This window comes from Pseudopipra pipra, chromosome 5 (genome assembly GCF_036250125.1).
Source record: "Pseudopipra pipra isolate bDixPip1 chromosome 5, bDixPip1.hap1, whole genome shotgun sequence".
NCBI lineage: Eukaryota > Metazoa > Chordata > Aves > Passeriformes > Pipridae > Pseudopipra > Pseudopipra pipra.
In genome coordinates, this window is record NC_087553.1 from 74,293,160 (window position 1) to 74,304,574 (window position 11,415).

At 53.0% G+C, this 11,415-nt stretch overlaps 1 protein-coding gene across 1 annotated transcript; it reads left to right on the plus strand.

Moving 5' to 3' along the window:
* Nucleotides 1-256: 256 nt before the first annotated feature.
* UCN3 (urocortin 3) lies at nt 257-6,833 on the plus strand. Its single transcript, XM_064656606.1, has 2 exons — nt 257-446; nt 6,093-6,833. Exon 2 carries the CDS (start codon nt 6,094-6,096, stop codon nt 6,574-6,576), a length of 483 nt encoding a protein of 160 aa, XP_064512676.1. The 5' UTR covers nt 257-446; nt 6,093; the 3' UTR covers nt 6,577-6,833.
* The last annotated feature ends 4,582 nt before the right edge of the window (nt 6,834-11,415 follow it).

The window sequence follows — 11,415 nt, forward strand, 5'->3', positions numbered from 1 at the left end:
ACCCCTCCCCGCCCCGAGCGCGGCCGTGCGTGATCCTGCTGACGACAACCCCCCAATTTGGGGGGCTCAGACGTCTTTTCCCCCCCTCCCTTTTCCCTGTTTTTCCCTATTTTTTCCCCCCTCTGGATGCGGGAGAGGCTCCGTGACGTCCCTCCCGCTCCCCCGTGATGTCACCCCGACGAAAAAACTCGGGAATTACGACTCCCAACCCCGTGATCCCGGGTTTTTTTCATGTTTATTTATATATATATGTACACGGGGAAAGGGGGGAAAAGCGTTTCCAAGGAGAGGGAAAACTATCCCAGCCCTCGGAAGGGATCATAAAACCCGAATCCCAGGGAACAGGAGTCGAGGGGAGAAAAAAAGGGGGGGGGAAAAAGCACCTGATGCCTCTTTCCCGGGAGTGAGACGGCGGCAAGTCCTTCCCATCCCGACAGGAAAAGCAGGTGAGTTCCCGGGATTTCATTCCTTAAACTGCTCCGGATTTATTGGGAATGTTTCAGTGCTTCCCTCTGGGAGAGAAGCTTCCAGGTTTCCCTGGGAAAAAAAAGTAGGGAAGGGAAAGGCAGGATGTTAAAATGACATTAAAATATTCCCCTCAAGTCCTTCCCATCCCTGGGATTTCATTCCTGAACCTGCTCCGGATTGATTGGGAATGTTTTGGTGCTTCCCTCTGGAAGAGAAGCTTCCAGGTTTCCCTGGGAAAAAAAGCAGGGAAGGGAAAGGCAGGATGTTAAAATGACATTAAAATATTCCCCTCAAGTCCTTCCTATCCCTGGGATTTCATTCCTTAACCTGCTCCGGATTTATTGGGAATGTTTCAGGGCTTCCCTGTGGGAGAGAAGCTTCCAGGTTTCCCTGGGAAAAAGAAAAGCAGCAGGGAAGGGAAGGGGAAAAATAAGGAAGCAGGGAAGGGAAGTTTGGGATGTTAAAAGGATATTAAAATATTCCCCTCAAGTCCTTCCCATCCTGGGCACAAACAGGTGAATTCCTGGGATTTCATTCCTTAAACTGCTCCGGATTTATGGGAATGTTTTGGGGCTTCCCTTTGGGAGAGAAGCTTCCAGGTTTCCCTGGGGGAAAAAAGCAGGGAAGGGAAGTTCAGGACGTTAAAATGATATTAAAATATTCCCCTCAAGTCCTTCCCATCCCTGGGATTTCATTCCTTAACCTGCTCCGGATTTATTGGGAATGTTTTGGGGCTTCCCTTTGGGAGAGAAGCTTCCAGGTTTCCCTGGGGAAAAAAAAAGCAGCAGGGAAGGGAAGAGGGAAAATAAAGAAGAAGGAAGGGAAGGTTTGGGAAGGTTTGGGAAGGGAAGGGAAAAGGGAAGGGAAAAGGGAAGGGAAAAGGGAAGGGAAAAGGGAAGGGAAAAGGGAAGGGAAAAGGGAAGGGAAAAGGGAAGGGAAGTTCAGGACGATAAAAAGATTTATTAAAAGATTTCCCCTTGGATATTTCCTGGCATCAGGGAATTTTTATTTTTAAATGATTACAGGAATTTTTTCGGAGGCCCGAGAAACGTGGGAAGGGTTTGGAAAAGCCTCGAGGGGGGAAAACAGGGAGAAGACAAATCCTTGTTGTCGCTAAAGGGGGTGGGGAAGGAGAGATTCCAGCCGGAATTTTTAGGGAATCGGCGCCGCCGGGAGAGACTCGTTAGGGAAGAGAGACTTTCAGAAGTCCGCAGGAATGATTTTTTTATTCCAGACTTACTTTTTCCCAGGGAAAAAAAAAAAACCAGCTCCATCCAGCGGCTCCAACCGGTAAATCCCTCCCGCTTCGCCGGGAACAGGTTGGATTTCTCTCCTTTCGAGCCCAGATGCCATTCCCGTAAAATTCCCGGCGCTATCCCAGCAAATTCCCACCGGCTGGAGCGGGAAAAGCTCCCCCCGGGTCGCGGCGGGATTAAAATCCACCCCGGGGGGGGAGGAATTTTCTTAATTTTCTTAATTTTCTTCTTTCCCTGCTTTTTTTTTTTTTTTTTTGAGCAGGGAGGAAATCCCGACTCCAGCTTTTTCCCCCGCTCCATAAAAACTTGGAGGGGGCAAAAATAACCCCCCGAAATCCAAAATATCGGCGGCCAAACGCTGCTTTTCCTCGATTTTTTTTTTTGTTTTTTTCCCCCTTTTTTTTGTGCCGGGATTTCCGGGAAAGTGGGAGCTGGGTGTGGATGGGTTTGGTTGGTTTTTTTCCCTGCTCAGCCGAGATTCCCAACGATTGGAAAAGCCTCGGGAAGCGCAGGGACGAGCCACAGGTTTCAGCCGGGGGAGAGGAGAGGGGGGAGAAGCTCTTCCAGAAGCTCTTCCAGCTTCCCGGCATTCCCATTCCCGGCATTCCCAGGACAGCAGGGCTGCGGGGGGTGGGAAAAATCGGCAATTCCTAAATTTCCCCTGGGAAAAAGGAGCAATCCCTAAATTCCCTGCCCCGAGGAATTCGCCAGACTTACTTTTTTTCCTGATTTATTTTTCTTTTTCCTGATTTATTTTTCTTTTTCCTGACGGGAAATCCCATCCCGAGCTCGAGGAGGAGGAGGAGGAGGAGGAGGGAGACGCTTCCCTTGGGAATGAAAAAAAACCAGCCGGGAATGGGGCAGGTTTTGGGGTGGGGAAAAAGGATTTTTGCGTGGAAAACCAACCCCCGGGATGTCCCGATTGTCCCTAAAATCCCCAAATCTGATTTGGGGTTCAAGGGAGGAGGGTTTGACGTCCTGGGAAGGGTTTTCCTGCCCCATCCCGAATTTTCCAGCTCTGTTGGTGCTGCCCGGGTGGATCCAGGCGGGTTTTCCGGGATGCAGGGAAGGGGTGGAGGGGTTGGATGTTGCCCGAGGAGCTCTGGGGGGTTTTTTTTGGGGAGGAAGGGAAGTGGGAATGGAGGAAATCCCTCAAATCCTGCCGGTTTGAGCCGCCCCAAATCGCTGCCCTCGAGGGGGGGGAGAGGGGAGAATTAAGGGAATAAACCTGCCCAAAATTCCCAATCTGAGGGACAGCAAAGGGCAGAATTCAGGGAATAAACCTGCCCAAAATTCCCCCTTTCCATGGACAGTAGAGGGCAGAATTCAGGGAATAAACCTGCCCAAAATTCCCACTCTGAGGGACAAAAAAGGGCAGAATTCAGGGAATAAACCTGCCCAAAATTCCCACTCAGAGGGACAGCAAAGGGCAGAATTCAGGGAATAAACCTACCCAAAATTCCCACTCTGAGGGACAACAAAGGGCAGAATTCAGGGAATAAACCTGCCCAAAATTCCCCCTTTCCATGGACAGTAGAGGGCAGAATTCAGGGAATAAACCTGCCCAAAATTCCCACTCTGAGGGACAACAGAGGGCAGAATTCAGGGAATAAACCTGCCCAAAATTCCCACTCAGAGGGACAAAAAAGGGCAGAATTCAGGGAATGAACCTGCCCAAAATTCCCACTCGGAGGGACAAAAAAGGGCAGAATTCAGGGAATGAACCTGCCCAAAATTCCCCCTTTCCATGGACAGTAGAGGGCAGAATTCAGGGAATAAACCTGCCCAAAATTCCCACTCTGAGGGACAGCAAAGGGCAGAATTCAGGGAATAAACCTGCCCCAAATTCCCACTCGGAGGGACAGCAAGGGGCAGAATTCAGGGAATAAATCTGCCCAAAATTCCCCCTTTCCATGGACAGTAGAGGGCAGAATTCAGGGAATAAACCTGCCCAAAATTCCCACTCTGAGGGACAAAAAAGGGCAGAATTCAGGGAATAAACCTGCCCTGATCCTACTGCCAAAGACATGGCAAAGGGTGGAATTAAGGGGATTAAACTGCCCAAAATTCCCCCCTCCATGGACAGCAGAGGGCAGAGTTTTAAGGTGATAAGTCTGTCCCGATTCCATCCCCCAAGACATGGAAAAAGGTGGAATTAAGGGGATTAAACTGCCCAAAATTCCCAATCTGAGGGACAGCAAAGGGCAGAGTTTTAAGGGGATAAACCTGCCCTGATCCTACTCCCCAAGACATGGCACAGGGTGGAATTAAGGGGATAAACCCCAAAACCCCTCTAGGACTCCCAACCCCCCCCCACCAAGGGACGCCCCAAGACCCCCGGGACACCCCCAGGACTGCCCAAGACCCCCCAGGACCCCCTGGGACCCCCCAATGTCCCCCTCCCATCCCGAGACCCCCCCGGGACCCTCCAACCCCCCAAACTCTCCTGGGACCCCCCGGGACCCCCCCGGGACCCCCAGTATTCCCCCTCCATCCCAGGACCCCCCAAAACCCCCCAGTGTCCCCCACACACACACTGAGACCCTCCCGGGACCCTCAACCCCCCAAACTCTCCTGGGACCCCCCCCGGGACCCCCCAGTATTCCCCCCCTATCCCGGGACTCCCCCGGGACCCTCCAATGTCCCCTCCCCATCCCGGGACCCCCCCGGGACCACCCCCCAATGTCCCCCCCTCCATCCCGGGACCCCCCCCGGGACCCCCCCAGTATTCCCCCCCATCCCGGGACCCCCCCGGGACTCCCCAATGTCCCCACCCCATCCCGGGACCCTCCTGAGACTCCCCAATGTCCCCACCCCATCCCGAGACCTCCCCGGGACCCCCCAATGTCCCCGCTCCATCCCGGGACCCCTCCGGAACCCCCCGGTGTCCCCACCCCATCCCGGGACCCCCCTGAGACCCCCCAATGTCCCCCCCCCATCCCGGGACCCCCCTGAGACCCCCCAATGTCCTCCCCCCATCCCGGGACCCCCCCGGGACCCCCCAATGTCCTCCCCCCATCCCGGGACCCCCCTGGGACCCCCCAATGTCCCCCCTCCCATCCCGGGACCCCCCAAAAGCCCCCCGCGAAGCCCCCCCCGGGACCCCCCAAATCCCGGGAATTGCCGCGCCGCGTCTTTGCCGCAAGATGGGGCCCGAAGATCGGGAACGGCAGCCAGGATTGGGAATTCCAGGGCCGGTTTTCCCATCCTGGACTCCCGGCAGGAGGTGACTCGTGGGATTCCAGGGATTTCTGAGCCTCAGACACCCCTCAGAGCAGACAGCTCAGACCCCAGAGCAGCTCCTTGGAGGAGGAGGAGACCCCAAGGCAGCTCATTCCCAACTGTCCTAACCTTGGGATGGGATCTGGGAGATGAAACTTGGGATGGGAGCTCAGGGAATGAGGGAGGACGAGCAGAGGGTGGATCCCTGCCCCAGATCCCGTGGGAAGCTCCTGTCCCTGGGTGGAGACCTGGGAGTTTAAGGGAGTTTAGGGAAGGGGGGAGGACGAGCCTCTAGAGGGTGGATCCTTGTCTCAGATCCCATGGGAAGCTCCTGTCCATGGGTGGAGACCTGGAAGTTGAACCCTGGGATGGGAGTTTAGGGAATGAGGGAGGACAAGTAGAGGGTGGATCTCAGCCCCAAATCCCATGGGAAGCTCCTGTCCCTGGGAGCTGAACCCTGGGATGGGAGTTTAGGGAATGGGGGGTGGTTCTGTGCCCCATATCCCACAGGAATCTCACATTCCCAGGTGTCCCCCTCCACTCCAGGATGTCCCAGCCCAGGCTGATCCTGACCCTGATGCTGATCCCGATGCTGATCCCGATCCTGATCCTGATCCCAATCCCAGCCGTGCCCTCAGGCCCTACAACACCGAGACCCCAAAGCAGCTCCTTGGAGGAGGAGGAGACCCCAAGGCAGCTCAATCCCACCTCTCCTAACCTTGGGATGGGATCTGGGGGATGAAACTTGGGATGGGAGCTCAGGGAACGAGGGAGGACGAGCAGAGGGTGGATCCCTGCCCCAAATCCCGTGGGAAGCTCCTGTCCCTGGGTGGAGACCTGGGAGGTGAATCCTGGGATGGGAGTTTAGGGAATGGGAGAGGATGAGCCTCTAGAGGATGGATCCTTGTCTCAGATCCCATGGGAAGCTCCCGTCCCTGGGTGGAGACCTGGGAGTTTAAGGGAGTTTAGGGAATGAGGGAGGACAAGCAGAGGGTGGATCTCAGCCCCAAATCCCATGGGAAGCTCCTGTCCCTGGGTGGAGACCTGGGAGCTGAACCCTGGGATGGGAGTTTAGGGAATGGGGGATGGTTCTCTGCCCTGGATCCCATGGGAATCTCACATTCCCGGGTGTCTCCCCCGCTCCAGGATGTCCCAGCCCAGGCTGCTGCTGCTCCTGACCCTGCTCTGTGCCCAGCCCAGCCGCGCCCTCGGCCCCTCCGCCGCCGCCTCCTCCCTCCTCAGCTGCCTCCACTCCGCCCTGGCCCAAATCCAGGAGAACATCCCCCAGGAAAACTCCGTCCTGGACAAGCGCGGCAGCGGCTTCGACCTCCTCCCGCCGGCCCGGGAGGCGTCGGAGGAGCGGGAGCGGGAACGGGAGCGGGAACGCGGCGGAGAAGCGGAGGAGGAGCTCGGGAAAAGGACATTCCCGGGGGAAGGGCGCTCCAAAGCCGCGTCCCGGGCGCCGGCCAAGGGCAAGGCGGCCCCCAAGAACCGGGCCAAGGTCACGCTGTCCCTGGACGTGCCCACCAACATCATGAACATCCTCTTCGACATCGCCAAGGCCAAGAACTTGCGGGCCAAGGCGGCCGCCAACGCCCACCTGATGGCCCAGATCGGCCGCAGGAAGTGACCCCGAGGGGCTCAGGGGGGGTCTGGGGGGTCCCCACAGGAGACTGGGGGCCACGGGTGGGGTGGTTCTGACCACCCCGGTTTCATATCTCCTCCTCCTCCTCCTCCTCCTCCTCCTCGTCCCGCCCTCCCCGATCTCCGTCGATCCCGGACATTTCCACGCGCTCCAGGGAAGAGGCTCCGGCCCACGAGGGACGTGTCACCTCCCCCCCTCCCCGGGAAGGGTCCTGATTAAAGCTGCGGTCTCTTGGCTTTCCAGGGGGTTCTCCCACCAGTTTGTTCTCCCACCAGTTTGTTCTCCCACCAGTTTGTTCTCCCATCGATTTGTTCTCCCACCAGTTTGTTCTTCCACCAGTTTGTTCTCCCACCAGTTTGTTCTCCCACCAGTTTGTTCTTCCACCAGTTTGTTCTCCCACCAGTTTGTTCTCCCATCGATTTTTTCTCCCATCGATTTGTTCTCCCATCTCCTGTTCCTGGTGCTCCGTCGGGTCCGTGTGGGCCTGTAGGGTTTCCAAAGCTTCTCCTAATTCCACAAATCCCCACCACAGTCCAGATCCTTTTCCCTCCTAATTCCACAAATCCCCACACACGAGCTGTCCCTGCACACAATTCCTTGGGAAAGGAAAAGCAGGACTGGCCAGAAAACCTCAGGAGGGATTTCCCAGTTTTTCATCACAGAGATTCCCTGGGGTTTAAGGTTGTTTTGCATCCACTCCAGGGCCTGGAGGGTTTCCAAAGCCTCATGGTCTTGTCCCCACCACGGTCCAGACCCTTCTCCCTCCCAAATCCACAAATCCCTTTAACCAAAAATTGCGTCCCTGCACACAATTCCCCAGGAAAGGAAAGAGACATTTCCCGATTTCTCCTCCTGGGAATTCCCTGAGGTTTAAGGTTGTTTTGCATCCACTCCAGGGCCTGGAGGGTTTCCAAAGCCTCATGGTCTCATCCCCAACACCATCCAGATCCTTCTCCCTTCTAATTCCACAAATCCCCACCACAGTCCAGACCATTCTCCCTCCTAATTCCACAAATCCCCACACACGAGCTGTCCCTGCACACAATTCCTTGGGAAGGGAAAAGCAGGAAGGTCAGGAAACCTCAGGAGGGATTTCCCAGTTTCTCCTCCTGGGAATTCCCTGGGGTTTAAGGTTGTTTTGCATCCACTCCTTCCCCCACCAGCACCTCCAGGGCCTGGAGGGTTTCCAAAGCCTCGTGGCCTCACCCCCAACACCACCCAGACCCTTCTCCCTCCTAATTCCACAAATCCCCAACAACATCCAGACCCTTCTCCCTCCTAATTCCACAAATCCCTATATACAAAAATTGTGTCCCTGCACACAATTCCCCAGGAATGGAAAGAGACATTTCCTGATTTCTCCTCCTGAGAATTCCCTGTGATTTAAGGTTGTTTTGCATCCACTCCAGGGCCTGGAGGGTTTCCAAAGCCTCATGGTCTCATCCCCACCACAGTCCAGATCCTTCTCCCTTCCAAATCCTCAAATCCCCAACACCATCCAGACCCTTCTCCCTCCTAATTCCCCAAATCCCCACACACGAGCTGTCCCTGCACACAATTCCCTGGAAAGGGAAAAGCAGGACTGGTCAGGAAACCTCAGGAGGGATTTCCCAGTTTCTCCTCCTGGGAATTCCCTGGGGTTTAAGGTTGTTTTGCATCCACTCCAGGGCCTGGAGGGTTTCCAAAGCCTCGTGGTCTCGTCCCCACCACAGTCCAGATCCTTCTCCCTCCCAAATCCACAAATCCCCACCACAGTCCAGACCCTTCTCCCTCCTAATTCCACAAATCCCCAACACCATCCAGACCCTTCTCCCTCCTAATTCCACAAATCCACACACACAATTCCTTGGAAGGGAAAAGCAGGAAGGTCAGGAAACCTCAGGAGGGAACTCCTAGTTTCTCCTCCTGGGAATTCCCTGGGGTTTAAGGTTGTTTTGCATCCACTCCAGGGCCTGGAGGGTTTCCAAAGCCTCATGGTCTCATCCCCACCACCATCCAGACCCTTCTCCCTTCTAATTCCACAAATCCCCATCACCATCCAGACCCTTCTCCCTCTCAAATCCCCGAATCCCCACACACGAGCTGTCCCTGCACACAATTCCCTGGGAAGTGAAAAGCAGGAAGGTCAGGAAACCTCAGGAGGGAACTCCCAGTTTCTCCTCCTGGGAATTCCCTGTGATTTAAGGTTGTTTTGCATCCACTCCAGGGCCTGGAGGGTTTCCAAAGCCTCGTGGCCTCGTTCCCATCACAGTCCAGATCCTTCTCCCTTCCAAATCCACAAATCCCCAACACCATCCAGACCCTTCTCCCTCCCAAATCCACAAATCCCTCTACACAAAAATTGTGGGAGGTTTATCAGTTAAGCCTGACCTTGGACTCGGCTTTATGGGAGGCTGAGGCTGCCAAAGCCCGTGAATTCCCAACCCAGCTCCAGTTAAACTTCCAGGCAGGCCCAGCCCTGGCAGCCAGGAGGGCCGGCTGTGTCCTGCTGATCGAGGAATCACCGGAAAACCATCGGAAAAACCGGATTTAGCCCAAAAGCCGAAGCGTGACGAAGCTCCCCGGGGAGGCTCAAACTCACCAGGAGGTCAAAGCACGGAGAAAAAGCAGATTAAAAGCTGAGTTTAGTTAATCTGAGACTAAAACCAGCCCCAAATTTGCCGTGGGGGGGCTGGGGATGGAAAAGGGGGAGGGCAGGGAAGGGGGAGGAGAAAATAAGGGAGGATTTCCCAAGGGTCAGAGCGGAGCCCTAGACTCGACCACCAGTTTAGGACTAAAGGTTTGAGCAGCACTTAAACTCACCAGCACTTAATCCACAGCCTAATTTAGACCATTGAACAATTTATCATCACCATTGAAGAATTTACCATCAGCACACCAGGAACTCACTCCTAGGCCTGGCTTAACCACGGGTCTAATGGACTAAAGGTTTGAACAGCACTTAAACTCATCAGCACTTAATCCACAGCCTAATTTAGATCATTGAACAGAAAATCCCACAGAATTTACCATCAGCACAACAGGAACTCGCTCCTAGGCCTGGCTTAACCACGGGTCTAATGGACTAAAGGTTTGAACAGCACTTAAATTTACCAGCACTTAATCCACAGCCTAATTTAGACCATTGAACAAAACCCCACAGAATTTACCATCAGCACACCGGGAGCTCACTCCTAGGCCTGGCTTAACCACAGGTCTAATGGACTAAAGATTTGAGCAGCACTTAAATTTACCAACATTTAAACCACAGCCTAATTTAGATCATTGAGCAAAATCCCATCAAATTTACCATCAGCACAACAGGAACTCACTCCTAGGCCCGGCTTAACTACAGCACTTAAACTCATCAGCACTTAATCCACAGCCTAATTTAGACCATTGAACAAAACCCCACAGAATTTACCATCAGCACAACAGGAACTCACTCCTAGGCCTGGTTTAACCACGGGTCTAATGGACTAAAGGTTTGAGCAGCACTTAAACTCACCCACACTTAATCCACAGCCTAATTTAGATCATTGAACAAAATCCCACAGAATTTACCATCAGCACACCGGGAGCTCACTCCTAGGCCCGGCTTAACCACGGGTCTAATGGACTAAAGGAAAATAAACACAAAAAATGAAGCCCAAACTTGGTTATTCCAAGGAAAATAAACACAAAAAATGAAGCCCAAATTTGGCTATTCCAGGGAAAAATAAACACAAAAAATGAAGCACAAACTTGGTTATTCCAAGGAAAATAAACACAAAAAAATCAAGCAAAAACTTTGCTATTCCAGGGAAAAATAAATACAAAAAATAAAGCCCAAACTTGGCTATTCCAGGGGAAAATAAACACAAAAAATGAAGCACAAACTTGGCTATTCCAGGGAAAATAAACACAAAAAATGAAGCACAAACTTTGCTATTCCAGGGAAAAATAAACACAAAAAGTGAAGCACAAACTTGGTTATTCCAGGGGAAAATAAACACAAAAAATGAAGCACAAACCTTGCTATTTCAGGGAAAAATAAGCACAAAAAATGAAGCCAAAATTTGGCTATTCCAGGGGAAAATAGACACAAAAAATGAAGCACAAACTTTGCTATTCCAGGGGAAAATAAACTTTCTGAGAGGGGTAATTTTGCCTCCCAAAATATTGTCCAGGTCCTTTCTGAGGATGTTGATTTTCCCTCCTAAAATACTGCCCAGATCCTTTTTGAGGGTGTTGATTTTTCCCTCCTAAATTAATGTCCAGATCCTTTTTGTGAGGGTTGGTTTTCCCTCCTAAAATTCTCTCCAGGTCCTTTTTGAGAACATTGATTTTCCCTCCTGAAACACTCTCCAGGTCCTTTCTGAGAGGGGTAATTTTGCCTCCCAAAATATTGTCCAGGTCCTTTCTGAGGATGTTGATTTTCCCTCCTAAACTAATGTCCAGATCCTTTTTGGGAGGGCTGATTTTCCCTCCTAAAACACTCTCCAGGCCCTTTTTGAGAACATTGATCCTCCTTGGGGTCCAACTTCTGCCTGTCCACGCTGTCACCACCTGGAATTTTAGCTCCTGGGCTCCTTCCACCTCCCCAGGAAACATTTTGGGAGCATCTCCCAAGTCTCCAGCCCCGCCTCAACAACCAGGACACAGCCCAGAGATGGTGGGGAGGCAAAACCCCACCAAAAAAAGCACTTTTTAACCCCCAGTTTGGCCCCGGTCACAGTGCAAAAACCCCGGGGAGCGAAGATTCCGTTAAAAAACCACCGGGAAAAAGGGGGGGGGGAATTTATGGATTTAATATCTAATCCCAAGGGTTTAGGGGAGATTTTTTTTTTCCAACCAGTTACTCCT